A 27395-nucleotide genomic window follows, 5' to 3' on the forward strand; every position below is an offset into this window, starting at 1 on the left:
CTTAAAAACACAATTGTTTAATTTCAATTTAAATAGAATTAGAATTTGCTTTCCACCTAAAAAGATTTATGTTTGTTATAAATATTTATAATTAAAACTTTATTCATAATATGATATAGATAATTAAAATATTTAAAAAATAATTTAGCTGTAATTTAATAATTTTACAATATAATATGAATAATAAATAGTTAAACACAAGATTACTATACCAAATAGAAATAGTATTATAAATAAAATTTAAATTGAGATAAAATATATATTTAATCAAAAACCATTTTTTATAAACACATTAATTTAATTCCAATATAAATAAAATTAAAATTTTACTTTTGACCGTATAATGAAATTCAAGTACATAGAATTTAGATTTAATTAAAATATTAAGAAATAACGAAAATAATAAAAATAAAAATAATTATAAATAAGTAGTTGTAAGTTAATAATTAGATTAAGTGTATTTTTAACAATTAAAAATTACTCTCTCATTCATGCATTTATATATGTTGAAGTAATTTTTATAATTGTATAATTTTAAATATAAATTTTTATTAAAATTAATTATAGATAAAAACTTAAACCGATAAGTATTTTCAAGTAACTCGTTATCTTGAAAAAATTTTATCTGAATACTATTATTAATCTAAACGTGAGAAAGATTATTCTAATTTAAAATAAAACCTCAATTATAATCGGATGTGGATATTGTAGTTAAAAAATAAAAAAAAAACTGAACTATAAAAACAACTAAATTAAAAAATAATATTGATTTAATTTTTCATTTAAATTGAATAATACTGCTCTGGAATATTTTAACAGCGGATAAATCTGCTGATTCACCGCTGCGGCTGCTTCTAATTATAGTTTTGATCAAACACTTTGATTTGCATATAAAGCTCCTTCTCCGACGTTTCCGTCTCTATTCTCTCAGGTCTCATTCTCCGTGTCCACAGCACAGACTTGTCTACTAGTAGTAGGAGTTGTAGCTTTTAGCCTTTTGCTCACACTGCAATGCGTACCACTCTACCCACTTCTAGTCCTGTTGAGATCTAGAGAGAGAGAGAGAGAGATTCAGGAGCTTCAAGCACTTCTCAGGTTTGATCTATTTCTCTTCTCCTTTCACTTGTACGTTTCTTTTTTTTTTTTTTGGCAATTTCTTTTCCTGATTCTGCAAATGCTTGTCATTTTTTCTGATCTTTATCTTGGGATCACAGCAAGACTCTTGTTTGAGCTTTGAGATTTATTTTTAGAGTAACTAGAGCTTAAAAACAAGCTAAACTTTTCTCACATACTTAGTGGGGCTAAGTTTCTTGAAGCAAGAGCCGTGAGCTTGGGATTTGTTCTTCTTGGTGGCCTTCAAGGTGTAAATCTATGTCCCAAGTTTTGACAGAAGTGTAGCAGTAGCTATTTGAGCTATTTATGCTGTTTCTTTGTGTTATTGTAGTTCCCAGATTTGATGTTAGTCTGTTGATTTGAGCAATGTTACTTGATGAGCATGTTCTCTCAAGATTTATCATTCATGGCAACTGATTTGCTTTATTAGTCACCTGTAGATGGTTTTTACTTTTTGGTCCAAGCTTTATATTTCTCTCGGAATTCTTTAGATTATTGCAGTCCAGTTATTAAAATTTGATTTCATTTTGTTTTATTGCTGCTTGAACCATCTTGCTAAATATTCCGTTTTACAATTGTTTCTTGAATTATGCCTCAAGTTAACAATGATGTCATTGTCAAGTGGAAGGCATTCTTTTTTTCATAGTTTTTAAGATCTAAACTGATCTAAACCCAAACTGTTTTTGAATGTTAATAATTCCTTTTATCCCTTTAAAAAACATTAGGCTTCTTCTATACCATTCGCACAAGTCATTGTTTCTAACTATCCTGTATCTTACAGTGTGCTCCAAGGGATTGTCCTAGCCATATCATGGGCTCGAAGCATAACCCCCCAGTCAGCAGAACACGAAGTCCTTTGTCAATATTTATTGTTTTTTGTTTGTGCTGTTTCTTTTATGTCTTGGGAGCATGGCAGAGGAGTGGTTTTGGTAAAGGTGATAGAATAGCCTTGGCAGTAACCAAACAAACAGATTGCAATATCTTTCCTGATCTGAACTTTGAAACCCATCACAATACTGTTGAGATTATCGAACCATCTAAGCCAAAAACTAAAGTATTCAAGCCATGTGATGTTAAATACACTGATTATACACCTTGCCAAGAGCAAGATCAAGCAATGAAATTTCCACGGGAAAATATGATATACAGGGAAAGACATTGTCCACCAGAAAAAGGAAAATTGCATTGTCTTATTCCAGCACCAAAAGGGTATAGGACCCCATTTCCATGGCCAAAAGGCCGTGACTATGTCCACTATGCTAATGTTCCATATAAAAGCCTAACCGTGGAGAAGGCTGTTCAGAATTGGGTGCAGTTTCAGGGGGATGTGTTCAAATTTCCAGGAGGAGGAACCATGTTCCCTCAGGGTGCAGATAAATACATTGATGAACTTGCATCAGTGATCCCAATAGCAGATGGGTCTGTCAGGACTGCTTTAGATACTGGTTGTGGGGTATGTTTTAAATTACTGTGAAAATACTGATTGGTGCATGGTTAATGGTGTATTCAAGTTTTTATGTATGCAGTAGCTTTATAACTCAATCATAGTTCTTTACTTCTCCCAGCAGCTAGTCAGCATTTATTTTAACTCTAGTATGCCTATGGCTTTGGTCTTTTAGCCTTGGATTTATTGATTGAGAATTTAGAGCTGCACAAACTCTGTGGCTTCAAATACTTGAAACCTGACTAAGTGGGTCATTACTACTTCTCTGTTGTTTAAGGGCTGTTCCGTAGCAGTTTGGTGCATAATCATGCTCTTGATTTTGTCTTTATATATACCCAAACAGGGGTAGAGTACATTGCTTCAAAGGGCTTGATATACATGACAAGGTTTCATGTCCTTTATACTCTACTATTTCAGACTATATCCTATGCCTTCTTTCCTTGTTTTCTTAAAAGTTCTAGTGTAAAAGCCTCTTGACTTTGTGCACATGATGTAATAGACTTGTGACTATGGACTACTATAGGTCTCCATGTAAAATTAGGTTTTTATATTTTATGTGTTATCCAAAAAGTGAGAAACTTGACATAAAATTACATTCTTTGTAGCACCAATCTTCTCTTCCTTCCTCCTCATCCCTTATCCACTACAAAGATGAGACGTCTGAGTCAGTGGCTGCTTTATTTGATTATGCTTGCTGACCTGATGAAGTCAGAAAATGTGTAGGTTGCAAGTTGGGGTGCGTATCTGATGAAAAGGAATGTATTGTCAATGTCCTTTGCACCACGAGACAACCATGAGGCACAGATACAATTTGCATTGGAGCGAGGAGTACCTGCAGTTATTGGGGTTCTTGGATCAATACGTCTTCCATACCCGTCAAGAGCTTTTGATATGGCTCAGTGCTCTCGATGTCTTATACCATGGACCTCAAATGGTAAGTAGTTCAAATTCCAACGTGAATGATGAGGAATTCTTTTCTCTGTGTATTTACATTGAAGTGTGAAAGACATTTGATTCCTAGCCAAACATTTCACTATTTTGATAATTGATGAGCCCTTGTGATAACTTTAACTTTGAAACTGTGATTTCATGTCCACTGCAGAAAATTATTATCACAATTCACAAGTATAAAAAAGTATTCATGAAATGTGAAAAGAAATTTATCGTCAAGTAATAAACTTCTCCACAATCAAGTCTCATGTATAAATCCTGCAGATGTTACATGCAATTGCAAATCATACTTATGAGTAAATTTAACATTGTAAGCTATATCAGTATTCTAGAAGATTTTATGTCCATATTCCCTCTGTAGTCATTACTCAGTGGACAAATTAATATGCCTTCAAGTTTGCAAATGACAGAAAGAATAAGATCTCTCTACATTACTTTCTTTAAAAAGAGTTCCTTTTTCTCAAAAAAAAAAAAAAAGTTTATGCATCATTTTTAGTTTGACATGTTTTTCACTTCTACATCATATTGTCCATGAAGTATACTTCATATTTTATATTTTACTCTGGGTCACTTTGTAACAAAAATTTAGAACTGCAAATATACACATTCAATTCAAAAAATATGTGAATTTTGATGTAAGAAAAATTGTATATACATTTGTTTGTATCAACATACAAACTAAAGCCTTTAGGATTTGATATGCATTTTCTGTTTGTTGTACATGATGTGATGCATGACATAACTTTGTGCTACTTATTAATGTTGTGCTTATTTATTTTGCATGGATTACATAGGTTTTTGATTCTTTGTGTTGCTATTACACAAATCTTTAAAATGTCATGCAACGAGTGACATGCTGGATAGATTTATTATCCTGTTCTCTTATTTGATATATTTGAGAGGTTCTAAGTTTGTCGTGGTAATTGATAAATAGGTATTTCTCATAAGGGAAAGAAGATTAAACTAACATTTTTAACTCATAGTTAGTGAAGAGGTCATAAACTGGGATCATAAAATCATAAGAATTAACAAACCCAGAAAAATATCCTTTAAAAAATATATATATCCACACTCACACACAAAATCACGTTAGATTTTAATCATATTATTAAACATAATATTTTAGTAAACTTCATAATTTGTAATCACATTGAAAATAAATTGAAATGGATGTTCTAACTTCACGATTAATTAAATTTTGCCCTCCACATTTTCATATTTGGTACTTAAACTTTTAATTCAATATTGATATTATGGTATAGGTAGGGTAATCATCCGCGAATATTCAAGAACTAAAAAGCTATTTTTTGTAGTCAATCAGTTGAAATCTAAAAGCATTGATGTGAGAAGAGAAATTTGTGTTATTGAGTTATATACTTTTTTTTGGTAAATTACTATTTAGTCTTTGTATTTTAACGAAATTAACTACTTGATCTCTGTATTTTGAAAAATATACTATTTAATTTCTATATTTTGTCTCCGTTAAACTGTTTAGTCTCTCTGTCTATTTTTCCGTTAGTCAATACTGGTCAAATTACTATTTAGTCCTTATATTTTAGTGAAACTAATTAGTTAATTCCTATATTTTAGAAAAACACATTAATTAGTCCTTGTAATTTGACTCCGTTAACTATTTAGTTCTATAATTATTTTTATATTTAAATTATCATACTTCTCTTCCCCTTATTTTTCTCTTATCTTCTCTTATTTCTATCTCTCCATATTGCTTCTCCTCTACACTCGCACCCTTCTCCATATCATTCTCTCTTTGTTTTCATTTGCTAATAAAAAGGTACAAATCGTCTATAAAAAAAATTAATCAGTTTACTTAAATTTGTAAGTAAATAAGTAATAAAGGAAAATTATTTCCCAGTAGTGAAAATATAAAAATGATGTCCAAAGAATTGAAATTTAAAAAAAATATATAAATTCAGGTTTAGTTTCCGCATAATAAAATTTTTATTTTTATCTAATAATATATTTTTCAAAATGCAATATTTTTCAAAATACATTGACCAACTAATTAGTTTACTAAAATAGAAGGACTAAATAGTAGTGTTTTTTAAAATATAGGGATTAACTAATTAGTTTTCTTAAAATAGAGAGACTAAATAGTAGTTTAAATAGCATAAATAACGGAAAATTTGACGGAAGGACTAAATAGTTTAACGAAAGCAAAATATAGGGACTAAATGGTGTATTTTTCAAAATACAGAGACCAAGTAGTTAGTTTCGTTAAAATACAAGGACTAAATAGTAATTTTTCCTTTTTTTAAAACTAAAGGGGTTGTTTCTTTTAACTGAGTTTGAAGGAATCAACATGCAAAATGACACAAACCCACTCTATTATTTTTTACAATGTTACTTGGAAATTAAATCAACATTTGTATTTGGATTTGGACATGTTCTACTTCCTAGCAATGAAAGAAACTAATATCACCAAAGCAACAAAAGACACCATGCTCATCATAATCTCTCCTTTGCATTGTTGTCTTAGTTGTCTTGTACTCATTCTTATTCTTCAAACAGGATCTTGGAATTTGGAAAGTCCTACATCTCTTGACTCTTAGTCATAAAATGCATGGTGCCTTCAAGAAGATAGGTCATAGTCATAGATATGAGTTTCTCAATTATTCCATCTATGCCACCTATTTCTCTGCATAGGGTTGTGCACGGTTTGTTTTGGGCATTGGTGATGTAATCAAAGAAAACTAAATTTATGAATTATGTTGATTTAATTGTTTATTGTGAATTTAAGATCTTTAGTTGAACTTTTAAGTACAGTTAGGAAATTTAGATTTCTATTACTCAACTCAACTCAACTCAACTCAACTCAACTAAGTCTTTATCCCAAAAATTTAGGGTCGGCTATATGGATTCGCTTTCTCCACTCTCAACGATTTTGGGTTAAATCCTCAGAAATGGGTAATGCTTTTAGGTCATGTTGTACTACTCTCCTCCAAGTCAATTTAGGTCTACCCCCTTTTTTTCTTTCTATCCTCTAACCTAATGTGCTTTACTTGTCTGACTGGAGCCTTCGTATGTCTACGCTTCACATGACCAAACCACCTCAATCTCCCTTCTCTCAACTTATCTTCAATTGGCACCACTCCTACCTTTTCTCTAATACTCTCATTACGGACTATATCTAGTCTAGTATGGCTACTCATCCACCTTAACATTCTCATCTCTGCAACTCTTATCTTAGACGCATACGACTCTTTCAGTGCTCAACACTCACTACCATATAACATAGCGATTGGTCGTATGGTCATGCGGTAAAATTTTCCTTTCAACTTATTGGGAATCTTACGATCACATAAAACTCCCGTGGCACGTCTCCACTTCAACCATCCAGCTTTAATCCTATGACTAACATCCTCCTCACATCCCCCATCTACTTAAAGAACTGAGCCTAGATATTTAAAGTGATTACTTTGGGACAATACCACTCCATTTAAACTAACTCTTTCCCTATCACCAGTTTGGCCTTCACTGAACTTGCAATGCATGTATTCTGTCTTCGTTTTACTTAACTTAAAACCCTTTGACTCTAGAGTACTTCTCCAAAGTTCTAGCTTTCTATTGACTCTTTCTCGTGTCTCATCTATCAGAACAATATCATCCGCAAACATCATGCACCAAGGAATACTCTCTTGTATATGTTTCGTCAATTCATCTAAAACTAATGTAAAAAAGTAAGGACTTATGGCTGATCCTTGGTGTAATCCAATTGAGATCGGAAAATCTCTTGTGCCCGCTCCCACTGTGCGCACAATAGTAGTTGCTCCTTCATACATATCTTTCAACACTTGTATGTACCTAATAGATACCCTCTTTTGTTCTAACACATTCCATAAGACATCTCTTGAAACACTATCATAAGCCTTCTTCAAATCAATAAAAACCATGTGTAGATCTTTCTTTACATCTCTATATTTCTCCATCAAGCTTCAAATGAGAAAGATCGCTTTCATAGTTGAATGACCGGGTATGAAACCAAATTGATTGAGAGAGATAGAAGTATCATGACGTAGTCGATGCTCCACAACTCTCTCCCACAACTTTATGGTATGACTCATGAGTTTAATTCCCCTATGGTTTGAGCAACTCTGTATGCCTCTCTTATTTTTAAAAATAGGTACTAAAATACTCTTCCTCCATTCATCAGGCATTTTCTTTGAGTTTAGAATCTTATTAAATAATTTAGTTAACCATACCACTCCCATATCTCCCAAACACTTCCACACTTCAATTGGTATTTTATCGGGTCCACAGGCTTTATTAACTTTCATTCTCTTAAGTGCTTCTTTTACTTTTAAAGATCTAATCGTTCTAGTATAATTCACATTCTTTTCTATTGTTCTATAATCTATGTTCACGATATTACCATTTTGACTATTATTAAAGAGATCATTAAAATAATTTCTCCATCTTTCTTTAATGTCCTCATCTTTCACCAACACTTTTCCTTCTTTATCCTTAATGCACCTAACTTGATTGAGATTTTGACATTTTCTTTTCTCTCCTCCTTACTAATCTATAAATATCTTTCTCCCCTTCTTTAGTTCCAAGTTTCTTATATAACTTTTTAAAGGCTTGTGCTCTTGCTTGACTAACTGTCTTTTTTGCCTCTTTCTTTGCTATCTTGTACTGTTCATATGCCTCATTATTATCACATTTAGATAATTTCTTATACCATTCTCTTTTTCTCTTCATTGCCTTTTGTACTTCCTCATTCCACCACCATCTCTCTTTTGTGGGTGGTCCATGTCCTTTAGACTCTCCAAGTACCTTTCTAGCTACTTCTCTAATCTTTGATGCCATCTATATCCACATATCATTGGCCTCCATATCCAGCTTCCATACTTCGGATTCGAGAAGCTCATTTTTGAACTTCATTTGCTTTACTCATTTGAACTCCCACCACTTTGTTCGAGCTACACTATTTCTTCTGACCTTACTTGAATTGTTCCTAAACTTGACATCCAAGACCACCAACCGATGTTGACTTGTTAAAGCGTCTCCTGGAATGACCTTGCAATCCTTGCATAGAGCTCTATTTGTCTTCCTGGTTAAGAGGAAGTCGATTTGGCTTCTATGTTGCCCACTTTTGAAAGTCACTAAATGTGACTCTCTTTTTATAAAGTAGGTATTTGCTAGTATTAGATCGTATGCCATAGCAAAATCCAGGATGCTTTTTCCCTCCTCATTTCGACTGCCAAAACCAAAACCTCCATGAACATTCTCATAACCTTGTCTATCACTTCCTATATGTCCATTCTAATCTCCACCAATGAAAACATTCTCTTCATTCGGTATGCTTTGCATTAAATCATCCATATCTTTCCAAAACCTTTGTTTACTCTCATTGTCTAGTCCTATTTGTGGGGCATAAGCACTAACTATATCTATTGTTTCTCCTTCTAGTACTAGTTTTACTAGTATAATTCTATCTCCTACTATTTTCACAGCTATTACTGCGTCTTTTAATGTCATGTCTATGATTATGCCTACTTCGTTCTTGTTTCTCTCCTTTCCGGTAAGCCACAGTTTATACCCTGAATTACCTACTTCCTTACTTTTCTCTCCTACCCATTTAGTCTCCTGAATGCAAGTGATATTCACCCTTCTCCTTTCCAAGGTATCCACATGCTCCATTAATTTTCCTGTAAGTGATCCAACATTTCAAGTACCAACCCTGATCCTCCTCCTATCCTGCTCCTTCCTAATTGGTCTCCTTCTATGATATCTTTTATTGTTTTCTATGTCTATCTTGTGTTCTGTTCCACTATCTGTTCTACTATTTGTCCTATGGACTAACTTCTTTACCCACACCCGTTCATGTTGTGGGAACCCTTGCTCACTTAACACCACACCCAGGCGTGGGCATGGTGCGTCGCTTTCGGTGAACACCCTACACCCTTGCATATTTCTCACTACACACGGGCTTCGATGTAGCGCGTCGTTAGTAGAGGACGCCCCAACGTTTATATCATTTGAATCCATATCATAAGGTGTGACGAAATTTTACGTTGGTTGTCACCTATCGCAACTCTCCTCCTTTATTCGGGCTTGGGACTGGCTAAGCGCAAACTACTTAGGCGGAGTTAAAATTTAGATTTCTATTATTTAGGAAATTTAAATCGGAAGTACTATTTGTAATTATTTAAGAATTCTATTGTCTAAAATTTCCTAGTTAGTGTTGGTATTAGATTCCTAATTAGATTGGTTTAGTGTTTTCTTATTTTGGATTTCCTAATCCTAGTAGTGAAAGGATTAATATTATCCTATAAATACTTATACATCTAGGTATTATATTAGAGAGCTTGTTATGATTATTATTGACAATTGAGAATTTAATAAGAGTTTTGAACATTTTGTTCCTTTTCCTTTTTGAGTGTTCCTAGTTCTACGTTAGTTAGGATATCCCCAAAATCGAATCAAACCTCTATTTTTTTTTTTTGCCCTTTCTTTCTTTTCTTTTCTAAAATTAGAATTGGTACCAAAGTCTTTGGTTTCTTCGATTCTTGATTATTGGTTCTTGGTTCAAGTCTTAATTTCCTAACATCAAAACTATGTCAATTTAGCTAAAACTACTTATTTATTTTCTGAAACAAATTAAATTATAGCTTATCTTTTTCAAATAAAGATATTTTCTTAAAATCTTTTAAAAATATGTAAAATTCACATTATCATATTTTTCTTCAAGTTATAATAGAATTTGTATAAAACTTTCATATAATTTAAAGTTTTATTTCATATATAATTTACTTATATTTTTGCATAATTAATGTATTTATGTCTTTAAATTTAATTTCTATAACTTAATTAATTTTAGTAAATCATTTGATTATGTAATTTAACACGTGTTCAATTTTTGCATCCATTGTTTCATAATATTAGGTACCTTATTATGATATACTAGTTTACTAATTGGAAATTTAAATATGAATAAAGCTTAATAAAATAAATTTTTATTGTATTAGCGTACATATAGTACATTATAATTAGATTATAATGTCTCTAAAAAACATAGAAAAACATTAGTATAAAGTCAGTAATGACTTTGGTTGGTGCTTTTCCATTCAATTTGGTAGAACCGGGAATCGTGCACACAAAACTTGGAAGTTTACCAATCTTACCATGTTCGCTTGAAAGTTTACACTGTTTCTATCTATAGGTGATCTTGTTTATGCGTGAAGTTGTTTGCTTTATTGAAACTTGTGGACTGCATGAATTTACTCGTGAACAACTGAACTTTAAATCTAGTGATGAGTTTGTGATTTCATGAAAATTAAAATTTTGGGTTAAACTTCCAATTTCTTGTTTCTTTTATGTCCTCTATAGTAATTAAAAATTTGATACTGAATTACTTCTAATTGATTCTATGGAATAAATTCCTGTTTATTTGTTGGAAGTTTGGACAACCTTTTCATGGACTTCTGTGTACAGAGGGAATGTACCTAATGGAAGTTGATCGAGTTCTCAGACCTGGAGGATATTGGATCCTGTCTGGCCCTCCAATAAATTGGAAGACATACTATCAGACCTGGAAGCGGTCAAAGAAGGATCTACAGGCTGAGCAAAGAAAGATTGAAGAGATTGCTGAAAGCCTTTGCTGGGAGAAAAAGTATGAGAAAGGAGATATTGCTATCTGGAGAAAACGGGAAAATGAGAAAAATTGCCAAAGGAAGTCTATCAGCATGTGCAAATCAGGCAATGCTGATAATGTCTGGTGAGTTTTCATTCACCTTGATTTGCTGATGAATGTGTAGTATCAAGTAAGACACTGATGAATTGATAGTGATGTTGATGGTAACTATAGTAAAACAGTTAAAGGTCACTCTGCAATAAAATTGTTTCACTCCACCTGCTCCTTATTGTTCTGAACCTGATAAATTTTTGAATATTGATGCGGAATTGATATTAAATAGAGATGAATGGTGAAAGAAGATCTATATAGTGGACCCCAACTAGTTTGGGATTAAGGTTTAATTGTTGTTGTATATTCTGAACTTGATACCATGCCTTTTGAAAGGGGGAAAAATACTGTTGCCTATAACAGGTCTTGTAAATTATACAAATTGCTCGGGTTTCCACCCTAATTCTTTCTTCTATGGTTTATTTTAGGTACAAGGAAATGGAAACATGTGTAACGCCCTTCCCTAAGGTAACCAGTGCAAAAGAAGTAGCTGGTGGGGGGTTGAAGAAGTTTCCAGAAAGGCTTTTTGCAGTGCCTCCTCGAATAGCTAAGGGACTAGTTGAGGGCATCACAGCAGAATCTTATGAAGAGGACAATAAACTTTGGAAAAAGCATGTAAATGAATACAAAAGGATCAACAAATTGATTGGCACCACAAGATATCGGAATGTGATGGATATGAATGCAGGGCTTGGAGGCTTTGCAGCTGCACTTGAATCACAGAAGTCTTGGGTGATGAATGTTGTGCCTACAATTGCTAAGAACACTTTAGGTGTTATTTATGAGAGAGGACTAGTTGGAATCTATCATGACTGGTATGTCGTTATGAATCTTCCCTCTTTACTGCCAATTTTACGTCATCTGATATCATGTGGCTATACTGTCACTTTATAATTTCAATGTTAGTGATCCAATTGATGGACAATTACAATGGAAGTAGTCCTTTCCCTCGAAAACCCTCATTAGGGATTCAATCCCCAAGTCCTCAAACTAGATAACATGAGATTTTACCAGCTAAACTAGGAAACACCCATGTCTAACCTCACATTTGCTGACCCAATACTAGTGCAGTTTGTCAATCATATTGAGATCCACTGGGAAATTGTAGCATGAAGTTTTATTTACAGTATTGACAAAAATGAACCTGGCTGTTGACCTGTTCTATGCAGCTTGTAGTCTTTCTCCGTTTCCTCCATAAAACTTCTAGTGCATTTTGAGAGGAATTTCATTATTTCACTTCTTTCTTTTTGTTGTTACTCATGTAGCTGCTGCTTTTTCAACTTCCTTCACAATTGGTTTAAGCGAAATCAACTCGGGTTTAATGTACCATTTATGGAATTTGTGTATGGGCATTGACAAATCAAATACCAAATGGGAAGAGAAAAAGATAGAAAATATGAAAGCAGAACATATAATATAGATGGCTCTGAGAAATGCCCATGTCCTTTCAGAGTCTTCTTTGTCTCAACGATGATGATATGTTCTGGAAGTATAAGCCATCATACAAATTGTTAATTCCATCTATTATTAAATATATTTCAGGGATGAACTCGAAAATGTCACTGTTGAAACCCAACAAGTTCTTGCTTTGAAGTTGAAATCCAAATGACATTTCATTTGATCTCTACTTTCAGGTGTGAAGGATTCTCAACATACCCAAGGACATATGACTTCATTCATGCCAGTGGTGTATTTAGCATGTACCAGAACTCGTGAGCTTCTAAATCTTCTCTTTCTTCTTCTTCATGAATACGTGAGTTATGGCTAATTTAACTGGGCCTACTGATAAAAAAAAAGCCCAACATTTTGTTGAATTGCAATTTAATCCAATGGTTCAATTTTGGCTAATTTCAACATATTTGTTGCAATTTTATCCAATTGATCAAAATTAGGGTTCCAATTTTGACAATTTCGGCTAATTTTTTGGCCAAAAACTATAGTGAGGGGAGAGATTGATAATTATAAGCCTAATTTTGGACAGTTAGGTACAAAGGGAAACCTTATTTTTATCAATTTGATACAATTGTAATCAATTTGCGCAATTTAGCCAAAATTGCTAAAATTAAAAACCATTGGGTTGAATTGCAATTTCGTGAAAATGTTTGGATTTTTTTTGTGATTAGGCCATTTTATTAGTGCTATGCAATTTTTATTATTTTATCATGTTTGGATTTATGCTCATGTACATGTTTTTTTTTTTTTTTAACACCTTTTGTTTAGCTACATGTGTAATCAAAGCTAATATTATATTTTGAGCTTATTGCATCATCTGTATTTTTCTACTTGTATCAATGCATTTCTTGGTTGAGATAGAAACCCAATATTAAAGTTTCTCTCCTAATATTAAAGTTCAAAATTTTTATTTTATGATTTCATGGGCTGTGTCATTGCAGTCATCATTTCTTTTTTCGTTGTAGGAAGGTTCTATTTTCGGAAAATTCTTGCCTACAATTGGTGTATTACATCAAGCCATTAGAGTGCCAAGTATGGGTGAGTTTGTAAAAATTCGAGTACATGTCAATCATTCATTAGCCAAGTGTAAAACACTCAAAGTACTTGGCACTCGTCCATTGGTTTGATGCAATACTCTTGTAGGCAAGTCATATCCTCTATTTTAAGTTTACCGGCATTAAAATGCCTTTTGAGGAGACATTTTGCAAGTTTTTTGATCCATATGTGCCAAAATTTTTTCCATACAAGATTTTGATCATTGATTATGATGGGATCCACATGAGACCCACTATGATCAATGGCTATAACAAAATCATTGTACATATTGTTGGACTTAATCACCAAAACTTTCACTACCACTAATTTCTGATCAACATATTTGAATGACATAACAGGTGTAAATTAGAGGACATCCTTCTGGAAATGGATCGCATTTTGCGTCCCCAAGGGACTGTAATATTCAGAGACGAGGTTGATGTTCTCAATGAGGTTAGGAAAATCTCAGGAGGCATGAGATGGGATACAAAAATGATTGATCATGAGGATGGACCCCTTGTGCCTGAGAAGATATTGGTTGCTGTCAAACAGTACTGGGTTGGTGGCGCAGGAAACAGCACATCAAATGATGAATAAGCCATAAGTCAATTCTTTTGGAGGCAAAAATAATGCAAATCATACAGAAGTAAAGAAGTGATTCTGTTGCTCCGAACACGGCATGGGACTGAAGGGTTTTGATGTTTGGAGCAGGCATATGTAAGTTTTTAATACATGTTCTTGCAGATGTGCAGCAAATGTATGAATTATCCAAGCTAAACACTCTTGGATTTTATTTTGGAGAGCAGAATAGAAATTGTATTTGCTGGATAAATAATTGGGTGAGTAGTCAAGATTGCAATAGTGATTACAATAACCATGGCACTTTTTAATCAAGATTGTGTTTGTTAATTGATTTATCTGAATCATTAATTATTCATCTTTTTCTTTTATTTGATTTTCCATAGGTCACTGAATGCCATCCCACTATTCATGAAGCCTCTATCTGAAACTACAGTATTTGGAAAAAATTTTCATTCTCTTTAAATATATGAAACTTTTTGTTTTGTTTTTGCACATACAGGTGCAAATTTATTATATATATATATTCGAATCTGCCTTCAGCCTGGACCGACCTGGCAGTCAACCTGGAGCATGGGACCTAAAATCGATTTGGGTTTGCTTTTGAATCTCTTAAAAGAGGAAAACAGGAAAGAACCAACTGACTTGGTATTAAACCGTTCGACCCGTACGGGTCCCTTCATTGAACCAAAAACAGTGCATTTTCTGCAATTTTCTTTTGCAAGTTCTATTTTCTTATGCCCTACATGATTACTCGCAAAAGCATAGTTAGGCACGTGATCCTAATTAAATATAAAATCACATAACATTAAAATTTTTATAACTAGAAATAATTGAAAATATTCATGTATCACATGTAATTGGTTCAAGTTGCTCTATTACCTTCCCTAGCCTGAACCCAAGTTCCTAAATCAAAATTCAATCTCCCATTTTATATACACTTCATTCGGCATGTGTATCAATAGACTAATATTTAAGCGGATTGATTAGCAAATTATGGATCTAACCTACCTTTTAAGTAACCACATATTTCAAAAGCTTCCTATAAATATAAGCCATCAAATGTACTGGTTTGCAACCAATGAGTTTTAGATCAATGGAATTGAAACTACTATGAGTTATCAAATTTGAATTTTAACTCTTAATTATACCAAAACAAATGTGCTGGTTTGCACAATTGCACATTACATCATAACTGAAAAATCTTGGCCATTAACCCCACCCATACCCTCTTTGTGGCAGACAAATTGACAAAAAAATGCAGGACTTCCATTCAGCATCCATATCAAGTTCTATAGGTGGAGCTACAAGTGAATTATGTTGGTGGTAGTGAGCACTGATCCCCTAATCGGAGTCCCCAAACCACAGTTTTAAGGTCACTTCTCTGTAGATGAATTGGTAATGAGAAACAACCAACCAAAATGAGTTAACCCAAAGCGAAGAGTGGGCCTTCTCATGCCTCATCATAACACAATTGATCTCTTTTAAGTCAAATTAGCATTTATTATCTTGTGATTTGGTGTATGCCAAAGGCCTTTTTTTTTTTTTTTTTTTTTTTTTAGCCAATACAATACTATACTATGATTAAGAGTATTTGAGTGATTATGATTTTCTCCGAATATAAAAAATTACTAATTTAAATACTATCGTGCTCTTTTTTATTCAAAACCGTAAAGATATATGTAAAGCGTTTACAAGTGTATAATAATTAATATCATGAGAATTTTTTATGATATATAGCACGCATATTTTAATTAATTTTTCAAAAAAATAGAACACGACATGAGAAAAAATATGTTAATAAAAAATATTTTAATTATGCTTTAGACATTAATTATAAATTATAAGATGGAGTAACATGCAATCGTATTTAAGATATTATAAATATTATTGAAAATAACTAAAATTATTACATAAAATAAGTCACAAATGAATTGGATGAATGAAACTATAAGAGAATTTGATCTCTCATTATGGGGATGGTGTTTAAAACTCTATAAAATTCTTTTTAAATAAGTATTTCCTGAGTTTGTAACTAAATCATTGATTTAATAATAATAATAATAATAATAATAATAATAATAATAATAATAATAATAATAATAATAATAATAATAATTGTATTTTAAAAATATTAGGGTTTAATTATTGTGAATTTTATTTTATATAAAAAAAGAGTCTTAACTATTTTTAAATGAAATATTATATAAAAATTTTATCCAAATTATTTTTTGGTACAATATACCTTCATAATTTTAATGGCATATATATATACCTTAATTTACGCTATACAAACCTTAGAATAAATATATAATCTAAAAGCATTTAAATTATTTCTTATATAAAATCAAGCTTATATTAATTTAATTATATTTAAAATATTATTAGCTTGATATCAATATTCATGTTGACTTATTAAATGAAAATTTTAATATTTAAATTTATAACAACAAATTTTTAATTAAAATTAGCGAAGATAATTATATTGGTATAGATAGTTCTTCTATTTTAAATATTATTTCGATCATAAAAAATTTATATATTCTAAAATGAGTGATAATAATAATTAGATTATGATTAAATATTTATGAATTTTTCCTATGTTGATTGTAAATTATATTATATTTTTTGCATGCATAATGACAAATTTCGCATGTAATATATATATATATATATATTTTATGTTGAACATTTTATACATAAAAGTTACAAATGTATTGTGAAATTTTGTGTGTAAATTTTCATTTTCATCGATCATTTACTTGTCATTAAAGTTTAGGGGATCTATGACAGGCACAACATTCAAATTTAGTTATATTAAATTTAAACCTATGGACTAACGATCGACATAATATTTAAACTTAGGAGGCTTTTGGTGAACTTCACTAACAATTTGAGTTTGTTTAAAATATATTTTTTATTAATTAAAAGAAAATTAAAAAATATAAATTACTAATTTTTTATTTAATTAGGATAATAAAAAAATCCTCCAAGTTTTAGAATACAAGCTCAATATATATATATATTTTTTTGCTTATTAGGTCAAAAGAAAATTATCTAACATTTTAAATTTTTGTTAGAAAAATTATTTAAGGGGGCCAAATATGAGAGCGTATTAGAAATATATTCACATTCAATCTAATCAATTTTTTTTTTTAACTCAGTCATTTCGTGAACAACAAACCTAGCAACATACAAAAGAAAAATAAACAAACAAAATTATATAAAATTTTTAAAATTTACTCCATCTTCTTTCTCTCATTTTCTCTGTACATATTCTTTTTACTCTTAATTTATCCCTTTTGTTTAGATGTAGGATGTTAGATACAAGAAAATTCTTACTTAAACCTAATTCACTATTATAGACCTGTTAATTTTTGTTTCGTGAAATATACATCTAAGGTAGTTCGGCCCAGTGATGAAAGCTTTAAGAGGCCTCAGGGATGTTGAAAATGCTAAAATAAATTATATATGATGTTCCATATGATCAAAATTAAAAATATAAAATTTAAATAGGTTCACATAGGAAAAATAAAAAAAAATTAAATAATAAAATAGGTTAGAGAGTGTTGTAGGGCCTAAAAGTAAGGTATGGACCTCCTGTGCTTTAGTTGGACCCAACCCAAAGCCACCAGAGTGAGCCCATGAAATGCCAACTAAAGCAAGGCCTATTAAGACCTTACTCCAAGCCCATGTTGTCCAGTAGAGAGAGTGAGAGAGTGTATCTAGTATTCCTTTTGCATGTAAGGGAAAATTAAACCAAAAAAGGAAACATATAAGAAGAGATATTTAAACAAATAAAAATAAAAAATGCAAAGAAGGCAGTTAGTTTTTCCTCTTGGCCAAATGTCATAGTGAAAAATAGAAAGACGATCTGCTCTTTTTTAGTTCAATAGGAAGATATCCGCTCTTTTTAACTAAATAAGAAGTTGATCTAATCTTTCTAGCTAAATAGGAAATTAGTAGAAAGTACAAAATCAAATCTTTTCCTAAATAAATCTAGGTAAAATCTTCCTAAATGGGGACATGCCTATAAATATACCCCTAATTCTCTTATAAAGAGGCACTTATTCTCATTGACTTACATGCATATAGCACTTGCCAACCACTAGAGACAAATCTTAGTAGCCACCATATATGCCTTTCTCTCTCCTAACCTGTCTCCTACATACCAACTCTTTTCCTGTTCTTCTTCTTCTACGTTTCTTTAGGTTTGAGTAATTTTCAAAGGTAAGACATAATGTAAAATGTAACTTAATCATGTATAACGTAAAAATAACATCTCTTTCATGCATGTGTAGTATTCTTGAGTTTCTTTTCATGATTGTAATGAAATTATTTTGAGGGCAACCCATTAACTCCTTTACGTTCTTCAAGGAGCTTTGATACTGCCTAGCTTATAAGTCATAGTTAGGCAGATCTTTTAGTCCTTAAATTATTTTTTTTAGATTCTTCATGAAAATTGTGCAACTTTCATATATAACACTTCTTGATCTAATTTATAGATTTTAAGATATGAGTTTTTAAATATTGGTATTTGATTCTGTGTGTTTCTACACAACCTAGAAATTTGATAGGGCATAACTTGGTGATAAATTCACCTTTTTGAGTTTGAAACTTTCATGCTTTGCATTTTTCTAATTCTATACAAATTTGTAAGCAAACTTGTTTTTAAAAATTATAACAAAATTTGGGTGCATGTAAACAGTATTGACTTTGAAATTTAATTTTAATTTTTCTATAAATCTTTTTTGTTGTTTCTTTTTTCTAAGTTCTCCGTCGATGTATTAGGATCATTACCATAAAATTGCATCCATTTTCATGCCTGTTTTCTATTTTTTATGGATTTTTTTTTTATTTTTGTTGCAATTTTTTTTTTATTGTTGTTGCATTTGAAATAGAAAAGGTAAAATTTAATAATTTATTTTGTGAATTTTATTTTATTTTTTATTGTTTGATTCAAAACTAATACTTTTGTTCCTTTTTTTTCGGTGTTCATGAGACTTAAAAACCATGGAATAGACCAAAGGAAGTCGTAGCTAGGGTTGCATCACAACCCTAGCCGAATTGCATGGTTGGACTTAGGAGATTTGCTTTCCTTTTCTTTTGTAATTACCTTTATTGAGTTTCTTTTTTTAATTGCTTTCTTTTTAAATATGGAAATAAGTAAAGATACGGTAAGTATGTAAAATGGTAAGTTTTATAAATGGTAAGCGGTTTAATTACTCTTTTTATAAATGGTAAGCGGTTTAATTACTCACCTTATTCAAGAATGGTAAGTGTAGATAAGGCAAGTACCCCAAACAAGTGTGGACTCAAATCAAGAAGGAAACTTTAAAAGAGGACTCCAAAACCCTTTGCTTGGGGAAATGGGTCAATGGGACTTGTAATAGAGTTAAGTTTTTAATTTAAAGTTTTGGGTTTTGTAATTCTTTTCTCCTTCCTCTCTTTAGTTTTAGGTTTATTTTAAAGAGTTTGTATTTCTTTTCTCCTCCCTCATTTCTTTGTATGGTTTATCTACTTACTTTCAATAACCAAATTGCATGTAAATAATTTAGTAAGATAACTTAGGGAAACATGGAAAATTAAAATGAATAATGTATGATAGAGATATGGGAAGCATGCTTAGGGGCTGTTTATTTTCTTAATTGTCTTCCATGTATGCAAATCAACTCAAGGCATGAAAAGAATTAGAAACATGTTAATAGGGCAATAAAGTAAACATGGCAATGATCTTTGTTAGAAAAATCAATATAGCCCTAACCATATTAGATCAAGCATATTAACTAATAACCAACCTTGTATCGCTAGTCCATATTTTTTCACATGTTACTCACGAATTAAACATAAAATTTACATTCTAAATGTACCTGGATTGCAAATAATTCCCCAAAAAATTGTAGATAATAATGAAAGCATCTTGATAGGACCAAAATCACATCAAGGAAAAATAACAACATAGAACGACAAAGAAAAAGCCCTTTTTCTCTTCTTTTTGTCACTGAAATTATGCCAAAGAATGTAATTGTGTGATCTCTTTTTTTTTTTTTCCTACTCTTTTTCTTTGATTTATGTATGGCTTTATTCTTCTATTTGGTTCAACTTGTATTACCCTATTGTAATACTTCACACAGTAGAAGTAGAGAGAATTGCTAATTCTCATTCCAATAGGAAATCTACTTATAATGGGCTCTTATAATAATAAACTCTAAGGACATTGTGGGCTTACTTAAATAGAGCCCATCATGGGTGTTCATGCCTTCATCTCTTACTTACTCATGATGGGAATAGTTTTCTTTCTCAATTACTGCAATCTTCAGACATAACAAATAAACTTTGTGACCATTGCATACTTTGAGAACTCAATTTCTATACATCGGTTAGGATAATATAGCTCATCGAATAGTGGAAATGGAGTAGATGCAATATGTAGTACCCTAGATCATTATTTCACATTTACTTCTCTTCTGATCTCATTAGATGTATTTTGAGTTCATAATTATGTCATATCCATTGATAAACATAATTGACCAGTCTATGATCACAAACTTAATGTGATAGTACTTAATGATCTTCTTCTTCTCCTGATGCTCTCAACCTTAATTTAACTCGCTTTTCTAGGAATGCCCGCCAGACTATATCTTCTATAGTCCTTTGGTAACACCCTAAGATAGCAAACATTGAACTAAGTCTTCAGTAACATATCAGAGTTGTGAGTGTATAAAAAAAGATTCCTCATAATCTTTTAGGGTCTCACACAATTATAAGCAGAGATCTTGTCACACCTTACCCCTCTGTAAGACATAACATGATCCTGTAGTATACTTAATGAATTACCGAACTTCGCCTACCGATAACCCATTAAATATACTACAAGGGATTTTAAAATAATTTTACTTCTTTTGAAGGTGGCGAACTCTTTTGGTAGGAATTAAAAACTTTTATTTGAAGTTTAAAACTAAGTAAAATGTTTGACAAATTCTATTTTCCGTAATTTTTGTAAAAATTTTGGCAGAGTACCGGCTGTAATTGAGAAAAACCAAAAATTTAGACCTGTAGAAAGGCACTTCCAAAGGTTTTTCAATCACACCCCAACCTCCAAATATCTCAAACCAACATCAATAGTAACAATTCAATTCAAAATACACAATTCAAAACAAAATTGTCATCTCAAATATTTCAAATTAATTTATACACATTGCATTCAAAATAAATAATTTACATTCACAATTTAATTTATAGACATAAAAATCCAAAAGATAATATTATTACAATTTACTGTGCAACTGCTCAATTTTACATTAATACATATGATACTAAACTATTTACATCAAAATAAACTACAAGAGTATCAACAAATACTCGCACAAAAATCTCCAAACTGTGCTCCTCTCTTACTGTAGCAGCTCAATCTGCTGCTATGCCCCTTTCCCTATCTGCGACAGCAAAATTAAGCTATCGCTGAGTAAATTTTACTCAGTGGTGCACAATAAAAATTTAAGATGCGGTGTATAAAACATTTATTGACAAATCATAATTCAAATAATTCACAATTTTTTTCACAATTTTCAAAGCTCATACAACACAAATTTGGTCAAACAATTTAATAAACACAGTGTTGCCAATCAATAATACCACTTAGGTCATGACACAAAATTTCCAAACTTTGTCGTGTTGTACACCACGACAATACAAACTCACCCCACTAATCGAAATCAATGAGGGAGGTGGCTAGCTAGCTAATGAGTACTCATCCAAACTCACCTCAGACTGGCAAGCCAGAGAGGGAGGAAATTGATCAAATATCAAACTCAATCCCTTAAGTGGAGGAGAAACATAGTAAGGGATTGTCATGCTAAGTGTGAATCAAAAATAATTTTAAATCACAACATTTAAATATTTCATACAAACCACAAATCACATTTTATCTCAAAATTTCCATTTACAAAGTAGGCAACACAATAATTTCCAAATAAAATTCTCAAAGCCAAAACAATTAAAAACTATTCATATTACATACTAAATCAAATTTCAATAAGAAATACTTAAATAAGTTTATTGTGCACAAACTCGTAATTAGTCTTTCCTTATTTCACTCCTGTCGATTTCTTTCCTCGAAAGGCCCTTTTTTCATTGAAGCACACAATTAAGATGTTTCAATATTTATCTAAATTATGTTTAACCAAAATTTTAGCAATTGAAATTTGCATTTAAACTTATATAATCCCATAAATTGAGTTCTTTGTGTTCTTGATTATGTGGTTACTATTCATTTGACCATTAGGTCAAAATGTTGACTTTTCCACACTAATTAGGTATACCAAATCTCATTACACCCACATACCACATTTTGAGTGCTTAATTTGTTGGTCTTGATTGCCATTTCAATTTTTAAGTCTCCTAAGAGAAAATTCAATTTTTTAGTTTTGGTCCCTTGTTTTGCACTGTTTCATTGGTCTAGTTACTGTGGAAATTTGGCTAAGTCTCCTTCATCAAAGTTGTTCCTTATTGTCTTATCTTTAATTCCCTTTTTGAATCACTCCATTTGAAGTTTCGTAGCCCAAGATATGGCCATTTAACTAAGACTGGCCGGATTAGTTCAAACCCAGAAATCTGGGTACTTTCTTGGTTATGGCAGTTTTGGTGTGATGATTGTAGCTCACTTTTTGGATGGGTTATGGTCAGAATTTGGGTTTATGTTCTTCATAAAATTTGTAGTGCTATGTCTTTGGTTTCCATCGATATAAAATTTAGGTCATTTGGACCTTCCTACACCAAGTTATGGCCAAATGAACAAATACTGTTCATTTGGTCATTTTGGTACAGTGGCAGTGCACATTACCCAGATTTGACCTAATTGTTCACTACCTTAATGTCATTTTCTGGGCATGGTTTCTACATGAAAATTGTGTCATTATGTGTCTACTTTCATATCCAATTGGCCTCACACCAATTGGGTTGGAAGAATTACAGTTTTAGTCCTTGAAAGGGACCTAGGTCAAATTGCCAGATTGGGACCCTTCACTAATCCGAATTTCATTTCATTTTCACTCATTCAAACACATCACAATTGGTCACAATTAACCATTTCTAACTTCAATTAGGGTTAATTGCATCAATTGACCATTTCCTTCAATTTTTCCCCTAATTTAAGAACTCAAGAACCATAATTTTTCCTATTGTCTCAATTTATGCAATTAAAGTGTATAACTTACTTCTACCTACTTAATTATACTTAATTCCACCACCAATTGCATCAAACTCAAGCAAATCCTATTTCCCTTAAGGTTGATCGAAATTCCCCAATTGGTCTAACATGTGTAATTTGTTTAAATTTTTCACAATTTCTATGTTAATCCAACTGCATAAATGAATTTAACTAAAAAAATTATAAGTTTAAACACTAACCTTGACTTGGCTTTTCCTTCTTCTTGTAACTTCAATCTTTCTTCAATCTTTCCCTTTTAATCTTCTCACCATAAGCAAATATGAAGTTTTTGTTTTGGGAGCTATAAATTTTATGGTGAGAATTCAGTGTTTGTAAGCTCTAAGATTCATTAATGGAGGAAAGAAAAAATACGAGGGAGAGAGGAAGAAGATGGTGAGCCGGCCATTTGGGAGAAAATGAGGATTTTTTTTTTGTTTTAATGGTTTTTATCTTTACTTTAATATTTATCCATAAAAATGATTTAATTAAATAATTAATATATTTATTTTATGATGTCATGCTTGATGATGTCATATTTCTTTCTTTTCTTTTCTTTTTTTTTTCTTTTGTTTTTCCTCACTTCTTTAATTTATTTCTACATTCCAAAATTTTCATTCCTCCGATTTTATTAGACAGTTAGGTCAGGAGTCACCTCTAGGGGTGAATTGACCAATTTGCCCCTCGCCGGATTAATTCGGTTTGCAAATAATCCAGTATTTCTTCTAGAGTCCTAACCTAATTATTTGACCTACTTATCAACCCTTTTCTGTGATTTTCTCTTTTTCAATAGGTTTGCAATAGTCCTTAGGACCGCGACATCTCAATTTTTCGTTCCAAATTAGGGTTAGGACTGACTTCACAGTCACTTCCCGATAAGGTCACCCATCGCTGTGACCCCCGACTCATTTAACCTTTTATACTATATTTTTCTTATTTATACTTAAGCTTCTAGTCAGCACTATTTATTTTTAATCAGGGCTTTTCTAGATGTCTTAAACATAGTTCTAATCCTCTTAATTATCCGGACAAACACCGATCACCGGAACAGTAAATTACACATAACTATGCATATAGGGGCATTATAATTCTGCCCCCCTTAAAAAAAATTTCGTCCGCGAAATTTTACCCAATAGTCATACGTTTGTTTTCTCATGTCTTTCATATATTTTCATGTAGCTTCATAATCTGAATAATGATCCATAACACCTTAACCAAATGTATACATTTATTTCTCAGCTGCTTCACCTCATGTACTAAGATCTTTATGAGTTTCCCCATCATACGTTGAATTTAAATTCATTTCACCTTTTAGAGGTAAGCAATTTCGTGTGCTAATGAATTCACTCTTTTTAGGACCTTGTGTGATCCTATGGAGTGAGAACTTAGTTTTTCTCCTTTCTATATAATCGTATAATCTTCTTTATATAATGTTTAATTTGTTTATATAACACTAATCTTCTCTTACTATCGTTCTGTCTAATCTTTCAATTCATGTTTCCTTATAGAATGACCATTGTGGTCATATTAGAATTATTTATTTAATCATGGGTCCTTTGACTATTCTAGTCAACAATCTTGCTAATTTTCATAACATTTCTTTGTTACATCTAAACCAATTGTTCGAATTTTTATTTTCATAACTCTTTTATCTATCGATATTTAATAATTTATCGTATTCTAGGAGATATCTTTCGCTAACAAACTCTTCCAATACTAATTCTAAAAAGATTAGTCACTAACATATCAAAATTGATTTTTATACAAGGGACAACAGGAAGGCAAGCAATGTTGGCATTAACATAAAAGTGTGTAGACCCCGGATCAAACAATACATATATATATCTTAGTTAAAAATTGAGAAAGTACCAGCAACAATGTCAGAAGTCTCATCCTCTTCCCTCTGCCGCATAGTGTATACTCTAGCTGGAGCATCACCTTGTTCTAGCTGATTCACAGTACTCTAACTTCCAGGTGTACTACCCCTACCTCTGCCTTTACTAACTGATGATGAACTCTTTAGGGTAAAAATTTGGGCTGATCCTTCTGACATAGTAAATGATCCAGAACGGCGTGGACTTATGCAATCCTTAGCAAAATGACCAGTCCCTCCATAATTAAAACATGCTCCTATGGCTCTATAACATACCCCACTATGTGGTTTACCACAAGTTTCACAAAGTCGATCCGACAGTGTATTTCTGGGTGTCTGCTAAGTTTGCTGACCGGATCAGGGTGGTTTCTGTCTAGAAGATCTACCTCTACCCGATTCGCGTGAGCTAGATCCTCCAAAATATTTTCTCTTTCCTGACCCACTATCAGGAACTTGATCAGTAGTCTTTCCAGTCTTCTCTTTCTCTTCTGTATCCTTTTTAACTATTCCTTCATTCTCAATTCTTTCTAGTTCCAGGGCTTGCGATATTAGCTCTGAGAAATTCTGGTGTCGGAACCCCACAACTTGTATTCTCATACTAGGTCTTAACCCGGCCTTAAAACGTTTACATCTATCTCTAGGAGTGGCAAGCAGGCTTCCTGCATAATGAATCAATCGAGAGAAGTCTCTTTCGTACTCCGCTATTATTTTATCCTCTTGCTTTAAACTAAAAAACTCTTGCAATTTCATGTCCACATATGTGTCGGGGACCCACTTTTGTTGAAATTCCCTCAAAAAAATCTAACTAGGTGAGGATTGGAGGCTCAACTAAGTTGTAGTGGATGGTTTTCCACCATTCACAAGCATCCCTTTGTAACAAAAAAATAATGTACTCAAACTTTAGCTCTTCTGTACAGTGTAACTTCTTAAACACTCTTTCCATTCTCTCCAACCATTGCTCAACTTCTAATGGATCCACAGTTCCTTTAAACTCGGTAGCCCCAAACTTTATTAATTTCTGATACTGCTGAGTTGGGGGTTATGGTTGTGTTGCAGGGGCTTGTGTCTGGGCTAGTGTTGGTAGATTCCCAGCCATTTGTTGAAACAACGCAACCATCTACTGTGCAAACTGAGCAGGAAACTACGGTGCTTGAGGAGGAGCTAGAGTGGCTGACCCACTCACATTCTGGAGTGCTAGGGCTTCCCCTTGTACCTCAGCCTCAACAGACTGTTCTACGGAATGATCTCCTTCTTCCATTCCGTTTCCAGAAATTTTCTACTTCCTGATAACAAATACAAGGGGGTTGACCTCCGTTAGTGCATATTCATGATGTAAATATGTCATATATATCAATTTAGGACACTTGAGCAGTTGTATTTATCAAAGGAAATATTCACATGCATAGTCAAAATTCATTTCAAAACCATGCTCTGATACCACTAAAACATGTCACACCTAACCCCTCTGTAAGGCATAACATGATTCCGTAGTATACTTAATGAATTATCGAACTTCACCTACCGATAACCTATTAAATACACTACAAGGGATTTTAAAACAATTTTACTAATTTTGAAGGTGGCGAACTTTTTTGGTAGGAATTAAAAACTTTTATTTGAAGTTTAAAACTAAGTAAAATGTTTAACAAAATCTATTTTCCACAATTTTTGTAAAAATTTCGGCAGACTGTCAGCTGTAATTGAGAAAAACCAAAAATTTAGACCTGTAGCAAAGCACTTCCAAAGGTTTTTTCAATCACACGCCAACCTCCAAACATCTCAAACCAACATCAATAGCAACAATTCAATTCAAAATCCACAATTCAAAAAAAAAAAAATGTCATCTCAAATATTTCAAATTAATTTGTACACATTGCATTCAAAATAAATAATTTACATTCACAATTTAATTTACAGACATAAAAATTCAAAAGATAATATTATTACAATTTACTATACAACTGCTCAATTTTATATTAATACATATAATACTAAACTATTTACATCAAAATAAACTACAAGGATATCAATAAATACC

General features: G+C 32.0%; 1 protein-coding gene across 1 annotated transcript; it reads left to right on the forward strand.

Moving 5' to 3' along the window:
- The first annotated feature begins 889 nt into the window (after positions 1 to 889).
- On the forward strand, positions 890 to 14609 carry LOC110661859 (probable methyltransferase PMT14). Its single transcript, XM_021820657.2, has 7 exons — positions 890 to 1095; positions 1895 to 2566; positions 3281 to 3491; positions 10964 to 11246; positions 11642 to 12028; positions 12848 to 12925; positions 14060 to 14609. The coding sequence occupies exons 2-7, from the start codon at positions 1925 to 1927 to the stop codon at positions 14295 to 14297; spliced, it is 1839 nt and encodes a 612-aa protein (XP_021676349.2). The 5' UTR covers positions 890 to 1095; positions 1895 to 1924; the 3' UTR covers positions 14298 to 14609.
- The last annotated feature ends 12786 nt before the right edge of the window (positions 14610 to 27395 follow it).

Source organism: Hevea brasiliensis, chromosome 18 (assembly GCF_030052815.1).
Source record: "Hevea brasiliensis isolate MT/VB/25A 57/8 chromosome 18, ASM3005281v1, whole genome shotgun sequence".
Lineage (NCBI taxonomy): Eukaryota > Viridiplantae > Streptophyta > Magnoliopsida > Malpighiales > Euphorbiaceae > Hevea > Hevea brasiliensis.